At 38.8% G+C, this 21922-nt stretch overlaps 2 protein-coding genes and 1 pseudogene across 2 annotated transcripts; all 3 read left to right on the top strand.

The window, feature by feature from the left end:
* Positions 1 to 146: 146 nt before the first annotated feature.
* On the top strand, positions 147 to 5737 carry LOC139632328 (extracellular calcium-sensing receptor-like). Its single transcript, XM_071497212.1, has 6 exons — positions 147 to 1330; positions 1541 to 1838; positions 1939 to 2733; positions 2903 to 3130; positions 3215 to 3338; positions 3853 to 5737. Exons 1-6 carry the CDS (start codon positions 1017 to 1019, stop codon positions 4764 to 4766), a joined length of 2673 nt encoding a protein of 890 aa, XP_071353313.1. The 5' UTR covers positions 147 to 1016; the 3' UTR covers positions 4767 to 5737.
* Positions 5738 to 8455: 2718 nt separating this feature from the next.
* LOC139632329 (extracellular calcium-sensing receptor-like) lies at positions 8456 to 12136 on the top strand. The gene is made up of 6 exons (XM_071497213.1): positions 8456 to 8662; positions 8793 to 9087; positions 9216 to 10010; positions 10180 to 10407; positions 10492 to 10615; positions 11130 to 12136. The coding sequence occupies exons 1-6, from the start codon at positions 8631 to 8633 to the stop codon at positions 12041 to 12043; spliced, it is 2388 nt and encodes a 795-aa protein (XP_071353314.1). The 5' UTR covers positions 8456 to 8630; the 3' UTR covers positions 12044 to 12136.
* Positions 12137 to 15734: 3598 nt separating this feature from the next.
* LOC139632426 (extracellular calcium-sensing receptor-like) lies at positions 15735 to 18868 on the top strand (annotated as a pseudogene).
* Positions 18869 to 21922: the final 3054 nt, after the last annotated feature.

Genomic DNA, 21922 nt, shown 5'->3' with positions numbered 1-21922 from the left:
TGAAGTTTTGAGTAATGGCCAAAAATTGTGAGGTCACACTGACATTGACCTTTGACCACCAAAATCTAATCACTTCCTTCTTGACTCCAAGTGAATGTTTGCAGCAAATTTGAAGAAATTCCCTCAAGGCATTACAGATATATTACATTGACAAGGCCAAAACCACATTTTGTGAGGTTACAGTGACCTCGACCTTTGACCACCAAAGTCTAATCAGTTCAGCCTTGAGTCCAAGTAGCCAGTTGTGCCAAGTTTGAAGGGATTCCCTCGAGGAATTCTTGAGATATTGCTTTCACAAGGCCCGAATCATGTTTTCTGAGGTCACCATGACCTTGACCTTTGACCACCAAAATCTAATGAATTTGTCCTTCAGTCCAAGTGGACATTTGCGCCAAATTTGAATAAGTTCCTTCAAGCCGCTACTGAGATATCATGCTCAGAAGACCAAAAACAGGTTAGGTCATCGTGACCTTGACCTTTTACCACCAAAACCTAACCCATTTGTCCTTGAGACAAGGGGAGCATCATGCCAATATGAGGCATAAAAACAATGGTGGCATTAGGTCAACAAATTGGCATTTAAAGGGTTAAAATCCTGAAAAGGATTTAATATTTAGTAGTTATGATCAGAACTAATGTTGAGTGAGAGTGGAAAATAATATTAATATACAATACAACATATTCTTCTTACAATGTTTTTTGAGTGGATATTTTTGTCCTCTAAGGACCACAGTGTACATTTTTTTAAAGGGTTAGTCCTCATCTATTTTTCAATGTTTAAACTGCCAGTATAAATTCAATTATAAATCACATCTTTATAATAAACAAAAATTTAAAAAGTAAAGAAAAATGTACAGCACATTTTAATATTCTGGTCTGACAGCCCACACACCAAAGATATTTAAAATAAACTATGGCCACAAACTTTTTCTGTTTGGGCACCTCCCTCGTTTTGCTGCAACATCAGGGCCCACAGAGGCAAAATATGTTCTATTTTTTTTTAAAGCTGCTCCAAAATGTATAAATACCAGTGCAAGATTCTGATTTACATTAATCTACATGTGATGCCACCCAGTGGTGTAGTTCTCTCAGACAGAATGACATCCACACAGAGATGGCCGGAACAAGGATGGGCTCTTTTACAGCTGTTGTTGGTAGCGTCTTTCTCTCAAGCTGAGAAGCCAGTGTGTAGGCAGAGAGGTGCTCCTGAGAACCCTCAGCTATCTATGGCTGGGGACATTATGTTGGGGGGAATATTTTCTTTCCACAGCAGCTGGAAAGACAGACAGGATACCTACATGCACAAACCACTGCCACTTGAATGCAGCAGGTAAACTGTATTGTGTAAATCTCTTTAGATTCAAAATATGCAAGAGGATAGAGATACAAAACATGTACATAACAAGTGATCAAACTGTGTATTAACATGAGAAATATGCTCTATTATGTGCATTAATACCACCAAATGCTTTCAATTACTGTGCTATTGTTTCTATTTCAAGTGTTTCAACAAGTAATGTTTATAACTGTTTGTATTTAGTTTGAATTTCAGAGGGTTCCAGTTTGCCCAAGCTATGATTTTTGCCATTGAGGAAATTAATAACAGCACAGACCTACTGCCTGGCATTGCTTTGGGCTATACAATGTATGATGCTTGTGGCTCCATTGCCAGAAGTGTCAGGGTTGCACTGCTCTTGGCCAATGGTAATGAAATTGAATCTGCAACCTCTGATTCACCATGTACCAGACCTGCACAAGTGCAGGCCATTATAGGAGAAACCTCTTCCTCTCCCTGCATGGCTATAGCTACTGTTATTGGAACTTTTCATATCCCAATTGTGAGTAGATTTGGTAAATATTTTGTAATTGTAATACTCAGAGGAAATATGGTTGTGTGAATGATTTATATTTTACATAATGATCTCTTTTTTCATTTAGATCAGCCATTTTGCCACCTGTGCTTGTCTCAGTGACAAAACCAAGTACCCATCCTTCCTCAGAACAATACCCAGTGACTACTACCAGAGCAGAGCCCTGGCCCAGTTGGTCAAGCACTTTGGTTGGACTTGGGTTGGAGCTATTAGAACCAATGATGATTATGGTAATAATGGCATGGCCACATTCACAGAAACTGCACAGCAGCTGGGCATCTGTCTGGAGTACTCAGTGTCTTTCTTTAGAACAGATCCACCAGACAAAATACAAAAGATAATTGACATTATCAAGATGTCCACCTCCAAGGTGATTGTTGCTTTTGTCTCCCTCATGGACATGGATTTGCTAATACACTGGTTTTCCAACTACAACTTGACTGGGTACCAGTGGGTAGGCAGTGAGGGCTGGATCTTTGATTCCCAAACTGCAGAAATGGATAAGCATCACATTCTGGATGGTGCAATAGGCCTGTCCATTCCCCAAGCACATGTCAGTGGCATGAGAGAGTTCATACTCAATGTGAGGCCACTCAATTCATCTAGTAATGAAATATTTACAGAGTTCTGGGAGACATTATTTAGCTGTAAGTTCAAGCAGTCAAAGTCATCAGCAGAGAATCAGAGAGAGTGTACTGGACATGAGGATCTGACTGGAGTGCATAACAGCTTCACTGATATGTCACTCATGCCTATATTTAACAATGTCTACAAAGGAGTGTACGCTGTGGCCCACGCACTTCATAGTATTCTTGGCTGTAATGAAACATGTAACCCCAAGGTGCAGCTAGATCCATTCACGGTGAGTTCAACACTAAATACTTGAATTCTAGTTTTGACATTAGGTCACAAGAAAAGCAGTTCCAATGTTTTTAAAAATGAGTGTTACAGTCTGTCTATCATGCTGTTGAGCCAACAGGCCTACAGAACATCTGTCAGATAATTAATCAAATGAATATGCATATTCTTAGATTTTACAGCGTATAAAAAACATTCAATTCAAAACAAAGGAGGGAGATGAGGTTTACTTCAATCAGGATGGAGACCCAGCAGCAAAGTATGAAATTATAAACTGGCAGCCAACGGAAAAAGGCATTGTTGACTTTGTCACAGTTGGTCTTCATGATGCATCTTTACCTGCAGACAAACAGCTGAATCTGCAAAATAAGTCTTTAATTTGGGCACAGAACTCAAAACAGGTTAGTTAACAAATCATCACTATAATTATTCATTACAATATCATTGTTAATGTGTGAATGTCAAAAGAGTTTTTGTTCATGCAGGTGCCTGTGTCAGTTTGCAGTGAGAAATGTCCCGCAGGAACTCGCAAGGTTCTCCAGAAAGGAAAGCCTGTCTGCTGCTATGACTGTATAAGATGTGCAGAGGGAGAAATAAGCAACATTACAGGTCTAGTAATGTTCAATACATGGCTTTGAAATTGAATGTGCCAGAAAACCAAATTGTCTTCATCACACTCCAAATATTTGTGTTTTCTAATTTCAAAAGCAGGAAACCTTCCCCAGTGGAACATATGATCAGTGTTTGGTATTTTTTATCAAAAACATATCAAGTACATCCAACATATCAAAAATACATAACAAATACAGATATATCCAGATGTATGGAGGGTGAAACGAATTGTGTTTGTGGTACTAAGAGCATTAAAATTCTACATTGAAAAACTTTACAACGAAATAATGTATATCAAATAACCTACCAATTTAACAAAGTTTAGATCTTATGCTTATGAGTGAGTCATTAATGATAATAGCATAGAGCTTTTATACAGTTATCCATCTGTCATCTGTTAGTCATGAAGTGTAAGTGTAATATTTGTAGAGCAGATGCAAAAAAAGAAACAACAAGAAAAGAAACAAACATACTCAGCAAGTCTGAAATTTGCTTTAATATTACTTTTCAGATTCTATCACCTGTGTACGGTGCCACCCAGAGTTCTGGTCAAATGAGAGAAGAGATGCCTGTGTGAAGAAGGAGGCAGAGTTTCTAACATTTGAAGAAATTATGGGAGCTTTGCTCACTGCTGCGTCCCTGTTTGGAACATGTACGACTGCTGTTGTTGCACTCATTTTTTTCAGATACAGGAAAACTCCTATTGTCAGGGCCAACAACTCTGAGCTGAGCTTCCTGCTGCTCTTCTCCTTGACCCTGTGTTTCCTGTGCTCTCTGACCTTCATCGGCCAGCCCTCTGAGTGGTCCTGCATGCTGCGACACACTGCATTCGGCATCACCTTTGTCCTCTGTATCTCTTGTGTTCTGGGGAAAACTATAGTGGTGTTAATGGCCTTCAGAGCTACACTTCCAGGCAGTAATGTGATGAAGTGGTTTGGACCTGCACAGCAGAGACTCAGTGTTCTGGCTTTCACTCTCATACAGGTTGTTATATGTATTTTGTGGTTAACAATATCTCCTCCTTTTCCATTGAAGAATTTTGAGGAATTCAAGGATAAAATTATCTTAGAGTGCGCTCTGGGTTCAGCTATAGGCTTTTGGGCTGTACTTGGGTATATAGGACTTTTGGCCATGTTGTGTTTTTTTCTTGCTTTTCTGGCTCGGAAACTGCCCGACAACTTTAATGAAGCCAAGTTTATCACCTTCAGCATGTTGATATTTTGTACAGTGTGGATCACTTTTATTCCAGCGTATGTCAGCTCTCCTGGGAAGTTCAGTGTTGCTGTAGAAATATTTGCTATTCTGGCCTCCAGTTTTGGACTACTCATTTGTATTTTTATTCCAAAATGTTATATTATCTTACTGAAACCAGAGAAAAATACAAAAAAGAATATGATGGGGAAGATGGCACCAAAATCATTCTGAAAAGTTAAAATAATATGGTGTAAAAGTCATTCTGCTGGCATTACATTTTTTACATTCTAATTTGTTAACCGCACTATTAAGTAGACATATATTCATTTCAATAAAGACTTGTATTGTACCACTGTTATATTTTCGACTATCATTTAATTTAGTAATTAAATTTCAGCATATGTACATTAAACACACTATTACTACACAATCATATCATAATATACCAATATATATATAATGAATCAATGCACAAACCTTATTCCTGATTTAAAATGTGCCAAAAACAAAAATATGGCAACAACCCACGTAACTATGATGATGTCATTTTCAACACACATGAGCAAACAAAGGGATACCAAACAAAGAAACAGCTGCACCTCATCAATTGACCACAGTGTGGTTTGCAGGTTTCTATACTAAAAGTATAATACAATAATTAACCTGTATTAAGCATTTGCTCTGTCATTCATCCATTTTGGAACTAGTGTCCATGGTTAGTGTCCTAGCATCAGCTGAAACGTAGATGGGTATCTTAAGAGTGTATCAGTTACAATCAGCCATTTGCTCAGAACAGATTCAGCCTTTGCACTGTATCTTGTCATGCATAACAACATTGATCTGCTTGCTGCTGATGAGAGGGACTAATGGCTTGTGATCTGTTTGACCAGTGAAGGTGTCCAGGCAAATTCTTTCACAAGCGCAGACCACTGCTTATCATGCTTTCTCAATCTGCACATATGTTGTATCCACGCTTCTTAAAGTGAAAACGTTATCATTTTAAATTAAAAGTAATAGTATAAGCTGGATCAGTAAAAGTATGGATATGATATAGATAAAATTTTAATGACGTCCCTACATCTGGTCAGTGGCTGACTCTGGAAGAATGAGCAAATCAAAGCCTTGTTTAACCAGTGTTATTTTGAGATTATTATTTTTTATGGCACACAGTGCGACAAGGGCAGCTCTTCCTGGCTGCTCCAGAACCACAGGGAAGTGTAGGAGCTCTTCCAATGGTCTTGCTTCCATTACAGCAAATAAACTACTTTCATTACATGTATCATTATCACCTAAGGAAGCAAAGGAATAAGTAAACATAAGACATGTTGAGCAGAGACAGCACAGGAGGGAGATAGAGAGGTCATTGGTAACTGCTAAAGAAACTAGCAGATCTGAATAGCATGTAAACAACAGAAACGCCAACAACCAGAAATGAGACAATATGCTCAAGAGTTTCTGTCCACTGAAATGCTCAAGGGCTTTAAATTTGAAACAGTTACAGGAACTGTTGAGTTTGTATTAAAATGTAATTCAGTAACTGTAACATGGCAAACAGCGACAGAAACAGCGATAGAAAATTAGGCTTTGTACTATAATACAGGTATCACCAATTACAGATTTCAGTCAGAGGGAATTAGAAGTAAAGATCGGCGTCAAATAAAAGTCTGTTTTGTTCCAGAGTTGAGGTGAATAAAGGTTTAACTATTCTGGATCCCAGACAGAGGCTGTCTGCTGTGTAGACAAAATCAGAAAGATATTCTGTCGCTCCTAACTCTCTCTGAGCGATCATTTATAAGTACATATAACTGAAATCACAGCACAGTCTTTGTCTTCATGAAGCAGTACAAAAAAGTCCCAAAACATCATACATAACAGTTAAATCTGACAGGAATATTTTACTGCTTTCGACTTTTCACTACAGAGCAGAAGAATAATGTTCATGAGGGCCATTTAAAAAGGGGAGGGTAACTAACTTTGTAATCTACAGAGCTTCATAAATATATTTGTGCAGAGTGAATTATACAAAGACGATCATGGGATCAACTTTTTCTTGGGAGGTGGGTGGGGGGCACTGATGGAGTGAGGCAGGTACACAAGACTTCAACTAACATAAGGCTAAGAAATGGTACAGTCCTCTTTAGGGGTGTCTGAAATTGTATTGTAAGTTTCTTTCAGGCATTAATATGGAAAATATATTATACATACATATATAATATTTACAATTACAGGTAAGAAGGATAAATATATATGTTTGAAGGGGTCCAATCCTTAATTTGAACCCTGTATTTGTGCTCAGGTGTCCTCTGTGTGCTTTGTTTCCTTCTTTGCATGACAGAGTGATGGTTTCCATTGTGACGTACTTCCTTGGCTCCAAAAAAATTGGAAGGGGTCCATTGATGCTGATCATCATTAAATGACTTGTGCAACAACAATGTAGCTCTTTTGTCCATGTTCTTCATAAGACTGAAACCCCATTCACACACACACGTGCTGCAAGGTAGTTTCTGTAGTGTTATCAGCAGTGTCTTCTTAAGTGGCAGCAATAGCTTCAGGACATGGCATATGAAAACACTCTAAATAGAGTACTTTGCGCTCATTTCCATCATGACCTGTCCTACTCTGCCTCTGATTAGGTTACCCTTATTTTCTTACACTGTTCCAACCAGGTTCTCTCCTGATGCCTAAACCTACCAACCCAATCTAAAAAGGCAACAAGTACGAGCCAGTCAGAATCAGAGTAGGGTGGATCATGACTTCGCCAGGCTGGGAAAAAGTAATACAGACAGAGAGTGCACAAGGTGAAGTTTTATGATGTTTGTTGAGTTTACTGACAGATCTCCTTACCCATTTTTCACAAAAACTTGCTGAAGTGCAAGTTCTGTCACAAAACAGTTGCTACATATCCTTGGGCATTTTTACAGAACCTCTGGAGCTTTCTTCGGAGGTGTAGGGCATTTACCTGTGTATCATGTAGACTACACCACTGTTGATGTATCCTATAACCGTCTTGATATGCACTGCTCTATTACCTGTCACAAAAACCTTGTCAGTACAGAGAACAAAATTTTGCATTAGCACAGCCACTAACAATGTGTCAGCCACTGCAGCTACCAGCAACAAACAACATCAACAAATAACTACGTTTACTGTTATGATGCGTCTTCTAGTCGCCAATTCTGGTGCACAAAAAAACTCCTCAAAAAACATCTCTCCGATATTTCCTCCACTGACCATCTTGATGCTCTGCTCCCTCATGGATCAACCTAGTGACAGCAGTGGTGGGTTTCTCAGTGACGAAGCAAGCATAGATGTGCTTCTAGCCACAGTTTTCCATTTCTTTCACTTTTTATGTGGGAAAACCATATATAACAACATATTAATTATAACAGTAGTTTAAAACATGTCTGGAGAGGAAGTTTAACTAATTTCCCCTGCATCATTGCTGGAGTAATCTCCTGTGTGCAGGCTTAACATGACTATATTTGTACAGATTTGTCCTGGACCAATTATTGTACTGCTGAAAGGATTTTTTTTTTTTTGACTGTACTTACAGTATCCTTTATCCTACATAATCTTTCACTGTTTATACTATAAGTATAAATTCAAGTGTAAACTGTATCTTCATAATGTGAAAATTATCAGAAAAAAAAGAAAAAAAAAGTGTGGCACAACTGAATATTCTTATGTGTCTCATAACACACCAACAAAAGATACTTAAATTAGGCTGCAGCGCAAAACTCTTTTTCTGTTTGGGCACCTCCCTTCACACATCAATGATCTATTTTTTTTTTTTTTTTTATGCTGCTCCAAAATGCATAAATACCAGTGCAGGCGTTTTTGATTTAATGTAGGGTACATATGATGCCACCCAGTGGTTTAGTTCTCTCAGACAGTATGACGTCCACACACAGGTGGTCAGAGCAAGGTTGGGCATTTTTACAGCTGTTGTTGATAGCAACTTTCTCTCAGGCTGAGGAGTTGGTATGCAGACAGAGAGGTGATCCTGAAAACCCTCAGCTATCTAAGGATGGGGACATTATACTGGGGGGAATCTTCTCTTTCCACAGCAGCTGGAAAGACAGACAGGATACCTACATGCACAAACCATTGCCACTGGAATGCGCCAGGTAACTTAAATTATATTAAAATGAGAAATATTCCCCATTGTGTGCAGTACCACCATCAAATGCTTTCATTTACTGTGTTATTGTTTCAAGTGCTACCACTAGTAAAGCTGTTAAAACTGTCATTATCAAGTTTGAATTTCAGAGAGTTCCAGTTTGCCCAGGCTATGATTTTTGCTGTTGAGGAGATTAACAACAGCACAGACCTACTTCCTGGCATCGCTCTGGGCTATAAAATGTATGATACTTGCGGCATTTCCAGAAGTGTCAGGGTTGCACTGGCCTTGGCCAATGGTAATGAAATTGAATCTGCAACCTCTGATGCGCCATGTACCAGACCTGCACAAGTGCAGGCCATTATAGGAGAAACCTCTTCCTCTCCCTGCATGGCTATAGCCACTGTTATTGGACCTTTTCATATCCCAATGGTAATTAGGTTTGGTATATATATTATTTTTGTCAAATATTTGTATTATTTAATTCTATCAGCTGCTTGGGGCAAATGCAGTTGTGTGATTATTTTATTTTTTACATTTCTATCTCTTTTTTCATGTAGATCAGCCACTTTGCCACCTGTGCTTGTCTCAGTGACAAAACCAAGTACCCATCCTTCCTCAGAACAATACCCAGTGACTACTACCAGAGCAGAGCCCTGGCCCAGTTGGTCAAGCACTTTGGTTGGACTTGGGTTGGAGCTATTAGAACCAATGATGCCTATGGTATTGATGGCATGGCCACATTCACAGAAACTGCACAGCAGCTGGGCATCTGTCTGGAGTACTCAGTGCCTTTCTTTAGAACAGATCCACCAAAGAAAATACAAAAGATAATTGACATTATCAGGGCTTCCACTTCCAAGGTGATTGTTGCCTTCCTCTCCCACAAGGATATGGATGTGCTAATACATTGGTTGTCCAACTACAACTTGACTGGGTACCAGTGGGTAGGCAGTGAGAGTTGGATCTTTGATTCCCAAATTGCAGAAATGGATAAGCATCACATTCTGGATGGTGCAATAGGCCTGTCCATTCCCCAAGCACATGTCAGTGGCATGAGAGAGTTCATACTCAATGTGAGGCCACTCAATTCATCTAGTAATGAAATATTTACAGAGTTCTGGGAGACATTATTTAGCTGTAAGTTCAAGCAGTCAAAGTCATCAGCAGAGAATCAGAGAGAGTGTACTGGACATGAGGATCTGACTGGAGTGCATAACAGCTTCACTGATATGTCACTCATGCCTATATTTAACAATGTCTACAAAGGAGTGTACGCTGTGGCCCACGCACTTCATAGTATTCTTGGCTGTAATGAAACATGTAACCCCAAGGTGCAGCTAGATCCATTCACGGTGAGTTCAACACTAAATACTTGAATTCTAGTTTTGACATTAGGTCACAAGAAAAGCAGTTCCAATGTTTTTAAAAATGAGTGTTACAGTCTGTCTATCATGCTGTTGAGCCAACAGGCCTACAGAACATCTGTCAGATAATTAACCAAATGAATATGCATATTCTTAGATTTTACAGCGTATAAAAAACATTCAATTCAAAACAAAGGAGGGAGATGAGGTTTACTTCAATCAGGATGGAGACCCAGCAGCAAAGTATGAAATTATAAACTGGCAGCCAACGGAAAAAGGCATTGTTGACTTTGTCACAGTTGGTCTTCATGATGCATCTTTACCTGCAGACAAACAGCTGAATCTGCAAAATAAGTCTTTAATTTGGGCACAGAACTCAAAACAGGTTAGTTAACAAATCATCACTATAATTATTCATTACAATATCATTGTTAATGTGTGAATGTCAAAAGAGTTTTTGTTCATGCAGGTGCCTGTGTCAGTTTGCAGTGAGAAATGTCCCGCAGGAACTCGCAAGGTTCTCCAGAAAGGAAAGCCTGTCTGCTGCTATGACTGTATAAGATGTGCAGAGGGAGAAATAAGCAACATTACAGGTCTAGTAATGTTCAATACATGGCTTTGAAATTGAATGTGCCAGAAAACCAAATTGTCTTCATCACACTCCAAATATTTGTGTTTTCTAATTTCAAAAGCAGGAAACCTTCCCCAGTGGAACATATGATCAGTGTTTGGTATTTTTTATCAAAAACATATCAAGTACATCCAACATATCAAAAATACATAACAAATACAGATATATCCAGATGTATGGAGGGTGAAACGAATTGTGTTTGTGGTACTAAGAGCATTAAAATTCTACATTGAAAAACTTTACAACGAAATAATGTATATCAAATAACCTACCAATTTAACAAAGTTTAGATCTTATGCTTATGAGTGAGTCATTAATGATAATAGCATAGAGCTTTTATACAGTTATCCATCTGTCATCTGTTAGTCATGAAGTGTAAGTGTAATATTTGTAGAGCAGATGCAAAAAAAGAAACAACAAGAAAAGAAACAAACATACTCAGCAAGTCTGAAATTTGCTTTAATATTACTTTTCAGATTCTATCACCTGTGTACGGTGCCACCCAGAGTTCTGGTCAAATGAGAGAAGAGATGCCTGTGTGAAGAAGGAGGCAGAGTTTCTAACATTTGAAGAAATTATGGGAGCTTTGCTCACTGCTGCGTCCCTGTTTGGAACATGTACGACTGCTGTTGTTGCACTCATTTTTTTCAGATACAGGAAAACTCCTATTGTCAGGGCCAACAACTCTGAGCTGAGCTTCCTGCTGCTCTTCTCCTTGACCCTGTGTTTCCTGTGCTCTCTGACCTTCATCGGCCAGCCCTCTGAGTGGTCCTGCATGCTGCGACACACTGCATTCGGCATCACCTTTGTCCTCTGTATCTCTTGTGTTCTGGGGAAAACTATAGTGGTGTTAATGGCCTTCAGAGCTACACTTCCAGGCAGTAATGTGATGAAGTGGTTTGGACCTGCACAGCAGAGACTCAGTGTTCTGGCTTTCACTCTCATACAGGTTGTTATATGTATTTTGTGGTTAACAATATCTCCTCCTTTTCCATTGAAGAATTTTGAGGAATTCAAGGATAAAATTATCTTAGAGTGCGCTCTGGGTTCAGCTATAGGCTTTTGGGCTGTACTTGGGTATATAGGACTTTTGGCCATGTTGTGTTTTTTTCTTGCTTTTCTGGCTCGGAAACTGCCCGACAACTTTAATGAAGCCAAGTTTATCACCTTCAGCATGTTGATATTTTGTACAGTGTGGATCACTTTTATTCCAGCGTATGTCAGCTCTCCTGGGAAGTTCAGTGTTGCTGTAGAAATATTTGCTATTCTGGCCTCCAGTTTTGGACTACTCATTTGTATTTTTATTCCAAAATGTTATATTATCTTACTGAAACCAGAGAAAAATACAAAAAAGAATATGATGGGGAAGATGGCACCAAAATCATTCTGAAAAGTTAAAATAATATGGTGTAAAAGTCATTCTGCTGGCATTACATTTTTTACATTCTAATTTGTTAACCGCACTATTAAGTAGACATATATTCATTTCAATAAAGACTTGTATTGTACCACTGTTATATTTTCGACTATCATTTAATTTAGTAATTAAATTTCAGCATATGTACATTAAACACACTATTACTACACAATCATATCATAATATACCAATATATATATATAATGAATCAATGCACAAACCTTATTCCTGATTTAAAATGTGCCAAAAACAAAAATATGGCAACAACCCACGTAACTATGATGATGTCATTTTCAACACACATGAGCAAACAAAGGGATACCAAACAAAGAAACAGCTGCACCTCATCAATTGACCACAGTGTGGTTTGCAGGTTTCTATACTAAAAGTATAATACAATAATTAACCTGTATTAAGCATTTGCTCTGTCATTCATCCATTTTGGAACTAGTGTCCATGGTTAGTGTCCTAGCATCAGCTGAAACGTAGATGGGTATCTTAAGAGTGTATCAGTTACAATCAGCCATTTGCTCAGAACAGATTCAGCCTTTGCACTGTATCTTGTCATGCATAACAACATTGATCTGCTTGCTGCTGATGAGAGGGACTAATGGCTTGTGATCTGTTTGACCAGTGAAGGTGTCCAGGCAAATTCTTTCACAAGCGCAGACCACTGCTTATCATGCTTTCTCAATCTGCACATATGTTGTATCCACGCTTCTTAAAGTGAAAACGTTATCATTTTAAATTAAAAGTAATAGTATAAGCTGGATCAGTAAAAGTATGGATATGATATAGATAAAATTTTAATGACGTCCCTACATCTGGTCAGTGGCTGACTCTGGAAGAATGAGCAAATCAAAGCCTTGTTTAACCAGTGTTATTTTGAGATTATTATTTTTTATGGCACACAGTGCGACAAGGGCAGCTCTTCCTGGCTGCTCCAGAACCACAGGGAAGTGTAGGAGCTCTTCCAATGGTCTTGCTTCCATTACAGCAAATAAACTACTTTCATTACATGTATCATTATCACCTAAGGAAGCAAAGGAATAAGTAAACATAAGACATGTTGAGCAGAGACAGCACAGGAGGGAGATAGAGAGGTCATTGGTAACTGCTAAAGAAACTAGCAGATCTGAATAGCATGTAAACAACAGAAACGCCAACAACCAGAAATGAGACAATATGCTCAAGAGTTTCTGTCCACTGAAATGCTCAAGGGCTTTAAATTTGAAACAGTTACAGGAACTGTTGAGTTTGTATTAAAATGTAATTCAGTAACTGTAACATGGCAAACAGCGACAGAAACAGCGATAGAAAATTAGGCTTTGTACTATAATACAGGTATCACCAATTACAGATTTCAGTCAGAGGGAATTAGAAGTAAAGATCGGCGTCAAATAAAAGTCTGTTTTGTTCCAGAGTTGAGGTGAATAAAGGTTTAACTATTCTGGATCCCAGACAGAGGCTGTCTGCTGTGTAGACAAAATCAGAAAGATATTCTGTCGCTCCTAACTCTCTCTGAGCGATCATTTATAAGTACATATAACTGAAATCACAGCACAGTCTTTGTCTTCATGAAGCAGTACAAAAAAGTCCCAAAACATCATACATAACAGTTAAATCTGACAGGAATATTTTACTGCTTTCGACTTTTCACTACAGAGCAGAAGAATAATGTTCATGAGGGCCATTTAAAAAGGGGAGGGTAACTAACTTTGTAATCTACAGAGCTTCATAAATATATTTGTGCAGAGTGAATTATACAAAGACGATCATGGGATCAACTTTTTCTTGGGAGGTGGGTGGGGGGCACTGATGGAGTGAGGCAGGTACACAAGACTTCAACTAACATAAGGCTAAGAAATGGTACAGTCCTCTTTAGGGGTGTCTGAAATTGTATTGTAAGTTTCTTTCAGGCATTAATATGGAAAATATATTATACATACATATATAATATTTACAATTACAGGTAAGAAGGATAAATATATATGTTTGAAGGGGTCCAATCCTTAATTTGAACCCTGTATTTGTGCTCAGGTGTCCTCTGTGTGCTTTGTTTCCTTCTTTGCATGACAGAGTGATGGTTTCCATTGTGACGTACTTCCTTGGCTCCAAAAAAATTGGAAGGGGTCCATTGATGCTGATCATCATTAAATGACTTGTGCAACAACAATGTAGCTCTTTTGTCCATGTTCTTCATAAGACTGAAACCCCATTCACACACACACGTGCTGCAAGGTAGTTTCTGTAGTGTTATCAGCAGTGTCTTCTTAAGTGGCAGCAATAGCTTCAGGACATGGCATATGAAAACACTCTAAATAGAGTACTTTGCGCTCATTTCCATCATGACCTGTCCTACTCTGCCTCTGATTAGGTTACCCTTATTTTCTTACACTGTTCCAACCAGGTTCTCTCCTGATGCCTAAACCTACCAACCCAATCTAAAAAGGCAACAAGTACGAGCCAGTCAGAATCAGAGTAGGGTGGATCATGACTTCGCCAGGCTGGGAAAAAGTAATACAGACAGAGAGTGCACAAGGTGAAGTTTTATGATGTTTGTTGAGTTTACTGACAGATCTCCTTACCCATTTTTCACAAAAACTTGCTGAAGTGCAAGTTCTGTCACAAAACAGTTGCTACATATCCTTGGGCATTTTTACAGAACCTCTGGAGCTTTCTTCGGAGGTGTAGGGCATTTACCTGTGTATCATGTAGACTACACCACTGTTGATGTATCCTATAACCGTCTTGATATGCACTGCTCTATTACCTGTCACAAAAACCTTGTCAGTACAGAGAACAAAATTTTGCATTAGCACAGCCACTAACAATGTGTCAGCCACTGCAGCTACCAGCAACAAACAACATCAACAAATAACTACGTTTACTGTTATGATGCGTCTTCTAGTCGCCAATTCTGGTGCACAAAAAAACTCCTCAAAAAACATCTCTCCGATATTTCCTCCACTGACCATCTTGATGCTCTGCTCCCTCATGGATCAACCTAGTGACAGCAGTGGTGGGTTTCTCAGTGACGAAGCAAGCATAGATGTGCTTCTAGCCACAGTTTTCCATTTCTTTCACTTTTTATGTGGGAAAACCATATATAACAACATATTAATTATAACAGTAGTTTAAAACATGTCTGGAGAGGAAGTTTAACTAATTTCCCCTGCATCATTGCTGGAGTAATCTCCTGTGTGCAGGCTTAACATGACTATATTTGTACAGATTTGTCCTGGACCAATTATTGTACTGCTGAAAGGATTTTTTTTTTTTTGACTGTACTTACAGTATCCTTTATCCTACATAATCTTTCACTGTTTATACTATAAGTATAAATTCAAGTGTAAACTGTATCTTCATAATGTGAAAATTATCAGAAAAAAAAGAAAAAAAAAGTGTGGCACAACTGAATATTCTTATGTGTCTCATAACACACCAACAAAAGATACTTAAATTAGGCTGCAGCGCAAAACTCTTTTTCTGTTTGGGCACCTCCCTTCACACATCAATGATCTATTTTTTTTTTTTTTTTTATGCTGCTCCAAAATGCATAAATACCAGTGCAGGCGTTTTTGATTTAATGTAGGGTACATATGATGCCACCCAGTGGTTTAGTTCTCTCAGACAGTATGACGTCCACACACAGGTGGTCAGAGCAAGGTTGGGCATTTTTACAGCTGTTGTTGATAGCAACTTTCTCTCAGGCTGAGGAGTTGGTATGCAGACAGAGAGGTGATCCTGAAAACCCTCAGCTATCTAAGGATGGGGACATTATACTGGGGGGAATCTTCTCTTTCCACAGCAGCTGGAAAGACAGACAGGATACCTACATGCACAAACCATTGCCACTGGAATGCGCCAGGTAACTTAAATTATATTAAAATGAGAAATATTCCCCATTGTGTGCAGTACCACCATCAAATGCTTTCATTTACTGTGTTATTGTTTCAAGTGCTACCACTAGTAAAGCTGTTAAAACTGTCATTATCAAGTTTGAATTTCAGAGAGTTCCAGTTTGCCCAGGCTATGATTTTTGCTGTTGAGGAGATTAACAACAGCACAGACCTACTTCCTGGCATCGCTCTGGGCTATAAAATGTATGATACTTGCGGCATTTCCAGAAGTGTCAGGGTTGCACTGGCCTTGGCCAATGGTAATGAAATTGAATCTGCAACCTCTGATGCGCCATGTACCAGACCTGCACAAGTGCAGGCCATTATAGGAGAAACCTCTTCCTCTCCCTGCATGGCTATAGCCACTGTTATTGGACCTTTTCATATCCCAATGGTAATTAGGTTTGGTATATATATTATTTTTGTCAAATATTTGTATTATTTAATTCTATCAGCTGCTTGGGGCAAATGCAGTTGTGTGATTATTTTATTTTTTACATTTCTATCTCTTTTTTCATGTAGATCAGCCACTTTGCCACCTGTGCTTGTCTCAGTGACAAAACCAAGTACCCATCCTTCCTCAGAACAATACCCAGTGACTACTACCAGAGCAGAGCCCTGGCCCAGTTGGTCAAGCACTTTGGTTGGACTTGGGTTGGAGCTATTAGAACCAATGATGATTATGGTATTGATGGCATGGCTATATTCACAGAAAGTGCACAGCAGCTGGGCATCTGTCTGGAGTACTCAGTGCCTTTCTTTAGAACAGATCCACCAAAGAAAATACAAAAGATAATTGACATTATCAGGGCTTCCACTTCCAAGGTGATTGTTGCCTTCCTCTCCCACAAGGATATGGATGTGCTAATACATTGGTTGTCCAACTACAACTTGACTGGGTACCAGTGGGTAGGCAGTGAGAGTTGGATCTTTGATTCCCAAATTGCAGAAATGGATAAGCATCACATTCTGGATGGTGCAATAGGCCTGTCCATTCCCCAAGCACATGTCAGTGGCATGAGAGAGTTCATACTCAATGTGAGGCCACTCAATTCATCTAGTAATGAAATATTTACAGAGTTCTGGGAGACATTATTTAGCTGTAAGTTCAAGCAGTCAAAGTCATCAGGGAGGGAGAAATAAGCAACATTACAGGTCTAGTAATGTTCAAGACAAGTCTTTCAATTGAATGTTGCCAGAAAACAAAAATATAGAAGTTTTCATGTTCATATGCTAATTTTCAGAAATTACACTTTTGTAATCTGATTTAAAAGGCCTGCGGTCAATTATTATTATACTGATGTATCCTTTTTAAGGAAAACTAAATATTAGCATCATTATGTCAAATAAATACATCAAATGTTACATATCCTAAAGGAATTGTGATAAACAAGTATGATGTCAGCTACATAAATGTATGCACAATCCAGGAAATGCATGTCAAGGTCCCAGTGTGAAAAATCCAAGCCACAATACTGTAATTAAGATACTCAAATTGTAAAGTGAGAAAATCCCCAGGAAGACAAGGGTAGACTGTGTTGAGGTCAGACGTCTTAGGTCAAATTAATGGGAAGGGAAGACTGGGATTGTGTCATGCATTGTCAGCTGCAGGGTATTATTTGGTGCAACAGTATGAGTCACAAGATAAGAAATTGTTAATTAAAAGGTACTTTCCTCAATCATTATTGCAGTAATGCTATTCGTCAGTAAAAAGTTATTAAAATGGTTAAAGAATCAGGTCACTCACTGAGCAGTATTCTTCTCACCTCCTCCCAGTGGTATTTGAGCATGCAGTTATCTATTTATTATTTGGAAATCATGGAGTGTCTGTCTTGTATGCAGGGAAAAGATTCAACATAAAGACAAAATAAAAAGAGAAATGTACTGAACAAGTTTGAAATCTGCTTTAATATTACTTTTCAGATTCTATCACCTGTGTACGGTGCCACCCAGAGTTCTGGTCAAATGAGTGTGTGAAGAAGGAGGCAGAGTTTCTAACATATGAAGAAATTATGGGAGCTTTGCTCACTGCTGCGTCCCTGTTTGGAACATGCACGACTGCTGTTGTTGCATTCATTTTTTTCAGATACAGGAAAACTCCTATTGTCAGGGCCAACAACTCTGAGCTGAGCTTCCTGCTACTCTTCTCCTTGACCCTGTGTTTCCTGTGCTCTCTGACCTTCATCGGCCAGCCCTCTGAGTGGTCCTGCATGCTGCGACACACTGCATTCGGCATCACCTTTGTCCTCTGTATCTCTTGTGTTCTGGGGAAAACTATTGTGGTGTTAATGGCCTTCAGAGCTACACTTCCAGGCAGTAATGTGATGAAGTGGTTTGGACCTGCACAGCAGAGACTCAGTGTTCTGGCTTTCACTCTCATACAGGTTGTTATATGTATTTTGTGGTTAACAATATCTCCTCCTTTTCCATTGAAGAATTTTGAGGAATTCAAGGATAAAATTATCTTAGAGTGCGCTCTGGGTTCAGCGATAGGCTTTTGGGCTGTACTTGGGTATATAGGACTTTTGGCCATGTTGTGTTTTTTTCTTGCTTTTCTGGCTCGGAAACTGCCCGACAACTTTAATGAAGCCAAGTTTATCACCTTCAGCATGTTGATATTTTGCGCAGTCTGGATCACTTTTATTCCAGCATATGTCAGCTCTCCTGGGAAGTTCAGTGTTGCTGTAGAAATATTTGCTATTCTGGCCTCCAGTTTTGGACTACTCATTTGTATTTTTATTCCAAAATGTTATATTATCTTACTGAAACCAGAGAAAAATACAAAAAAGAATATGATGGGGAAGATGGCACCAAAATCATTCTGAAAAGTTAAAATAATATGGTGTAAAAGTCATTCTGCTGGCATTACATTTTTTACATTCTAATTTGTTAACCGCACTATTAAGTGGAAACTTAAATTAATTTCAATAAAGACTTGTATTGTACCATCATCAGCTATCATTTAATTTAGTAATTTAATTTCAGCATATGTACATTAAACACACTATTACTACACAATCATATCAACCAATATATATCATGAATCAATGCACAAACCTTATTCCTGATTTAAAATGTGGCAAAAACAAAAATATAGCAACAACCCACGTAACTATGATGATGTCATTTTCAACACACACCTCATAAATGGACCACAGTGTGGTTTGCAGGTTTCCATACTAAAAGTATAGTACAATAATTAACCTGTATTAAGCATTTGCTCTGTCATTCATCCATTTTGGAACTAGTGTCCATGGTTAGTGTCCTAGCATCAGCTGAGCCGTAGATGGGTATCTTAAGAGTGTATCAGTTACAATCAGCCATTTGCTCAGAACAGATTCAGCCTTTGGCAGGCAAATTCTTTCACAAGCGCAGACCACTGCTTATCATGCTTTCTCAATCTGCACATATGTTGTATCCACGCTTCTTAAACTGAAAACGTTATCATTTTAAAGTAAAAGTAATAATATAAGCTGGATCAGTAAAAGTATGGATACGACAGAGATAGACTCTTAATGACATCCCTACAGCTGGTTAATGACTGACTCTGGAAGAATGAGCAAATCAAAGCCTTGTTTATCAGTGTTATTTTGTGGGCAGCCTACTGAGCAGCTCTTCCTGGCTGCTCCAGAACCACAGGGAAGTGGAGGAGCTCTTCCAATGTCCTCACCTCCATTACAGCAAATAAACTACTTCCATTACATGTATCATTATTACCTAAGGAAGTAAAGGAATAAGTAAACATAAGACATGTTGAGCAGAGACAGCACAGGAGGGAGATAGAGAGGTCATTGGTAACTGCTAAAGAAACTAGCAGATCTGAATAGCATATACACAACAGAAACGCCAACAACCAGAAATGAGACAATATGCTCAAGAGTTTCTGTCCACTGAAATGCTCAAGGGCTTTAAATTTGAAACAGTTAAAGGAACTGTTGAGTTTGTATTAAAATGTAATGCAGTAACTGTAACATGGCAAACAGGAACAACATAAAATGAGGCTTAGTACTATAATACAGGTATCACCAATTACAAATATATAATTTGACAGGAATATTTTACTGCTTTCGACTTTTCACTACAGAGCAGAAGAATAATGTTCACGAGGGCCATTTAAAAAGGGGAGGGTAACTAACTTTGTAATCTACAGAGCTTCATAAATATGTTTGTGTAGAGTAATTATACAAAGACGATCATGGGATCAATTTTTCAGGGGGCACTGATGGAGTGAGGCAGGTACACAAGACTTCAACTAACATAAGGCTAAGAAATGGCACAGTCCTCTTTAGGGGTGTCTGAAATTGTATTGTAAGTTTCTTTCAGGCATGAATATGGGAAATATATTGTAATATTTACAATTACAGGTAAGAAGGATAAATATATATGTTTGAAGGGGTCCAATCCTTAATCAGACCCCCGTAATTCGAACCCTGTATTTGTGCTCAGGTGTCCTCTGTGTGCTTTGTTTCCTTCTTTGCATGGCAGAGTGATGGTTTCTGTTGTGATGTACTTCCTTGGCTCCAAAAAAATTGGAGGGGGTCCATTGATGCTGATCATCATTAAATGACTTGTACAACAACAATGTAGCTCTTTTGTCCATGCATATGTTCTTCATAAGACTGAAACCCCATTCACACTCAGCCATGCTGCAAGGTATGGTTTGCTTTCATTTTATAAGTGATTTCAGGGATTGAGGCTTACTGGGGGTGGGTGCTGAAGGAAATCTCTCATACCATTAACTGCTTGGTCTTCACAGAGATTGAACTGCCTGCACAGTTGTTTCACTTGTGACTCACCATGCTTAGCTAGCAAACTCAAACGTTCATTTGACAAAAACCAACCAACAACGAGCGTCTAGGTTCACTAGGTAGTTAACACATAGTTAACCTCGATGCATAACGTTAACATGCTCACATAACTAGTAAGGTAGTTAGCTAAGGTGTTACCTAGATTTTGCTGTTGCGATTAAATAATTAAACACTGGCGTTGAGTGTAAAATTGCTCACAGTAACTATAATTTAATGCAGATACCAACAATCCCCAGCTGTTACAGTAATAACTAATAACTTGTATGAGACTTTCACTTACCAGGTGTAATGTTAGCATCAGTCTCATTTTGTGTAGTTTCTGTAGTGTTATCAGCAGTGTCTTCTTAAGTGGCAGCAATAGCTTCAGGACATGGCATATGAAAACACTCTAAATAGAGTACTTTGCACTCATTTCCATCATGACCTGTCCTACTCTGCCTCTGATTAGGTTACCCTTATTTTCTTACACTGTTCCAACCAGGTTCTCTCCTGATGCCTAAACCTACCAACCCAATCTAAAAAGGCAACAAGTACGAGCCAGTCAGAATCAGAGTAGGGTGGATCATGACTTTGCCAGGCCGGGAAAAAGTAATACAGACAGAGAGTGCACAAGTTTTATGATGTTTGTTGAGTTTACTGTCAGATCACCTTACCCGTTTTTCACAAAAACTTGCTGAAGTGCAAGTTCTGTCACAAAACAGTTGTTACATATCCTTGGGCATTTTTACAGAACCTCTGGAGCTTTCTTCGGAGGTGTAGGGCGTTTACCTGTGTATCATGTAGACTACACCACTGTTGATGTATCCTATAACCGTCTTGATATGCACTGCTCTATTACCTGTCACAAAAACCTTGTCAGTACAGAGAACAAAATTTTGCATTAGCACAGCCACTAACAATGTGTCAGCCACTGCAGCTACCAGCTACAACATCAACAAATAATTACATTTACAGTTATGATGCGTCTTCTAGTCGCCAATTCTGGTGCACAAAAAAACTCCACAACAAACATCTCTCCGATATTTCCTCCACTGACCATCTTGATGCTCTGCTCCCTCATGGATCAACCTAGTGACAGCAGTGGTGGGTTTCTCAGTGACGAAGCAAGCATAGATGTGCTTCTGGCCACAGTTTTCCATTTC

The sequence above is a fragment of the Trachinotus anak genome, unplaced genomic scaffold, assembly GCF_046630095.1.
Source record: "Trachinotus anak isolate AG129_WGS33_773 ecotype Australia unplaced genomic scaffold, CSIRO_AGI_Tana_v1 ptg000014l, whole genome shotgun sequence".
Lineage (NCBI taxonomy): Eukaryota > Metazoa > Chordata > Actinopteri > Carangiformes > Carangidae > Trachinotus > Trachinotus anak.
The sequence above is the reverse complement of the archived record's forward strand: the minus strand, read 5'-3'. Positions and strand labels throughout refer to the sequence as shown.

Excerpts from the sequence above, each read along its gene's own strand:
- LOC139632328 (XM_071497212.1), top strand. The coding sequence starts at position 1,017 with ATGTATAAATACCAGTGCAAGATTCTGATTTACATTAATCTACATGTG. Across the intron at positions 2,734-2,902 it reads TGCAGCTAGATCCATTCACG|ATTTTACAGCGTATAAAAAA; the intron begins GTGAGTTCAACA and ends GCATATTCTTAG. Across the intron at positions 3,339-3,852 it reads AGAAATAAGCAACATTACAG|ATTCTATCACCTGTGTACGG; the intron begins GTCTAGTAATGT and ends ATTACTTTTCAG.
- LOC139632329 (XM_071497213.1), top strand. The coding sequence starts at position 8,631 with ATGCACAAACCATTGCCACTGGAATGCGCCAG. Across the intron at positions 9,088-9,215 it reads GACCTTTTCATATCCCAATG|ATCAGCCACTTTGCCACCTG; the intron begins GTAATTAGGTTT and ends TTTTTCATGTAG. Across the intron at positions 10,408-10,491 it reads GGGCACAGAACTCAAAACAG|GTGCCTGTGTCAGTTTGCAG; the intron begins GTTAGTTAACAA and ends TTGTTCATGCAG.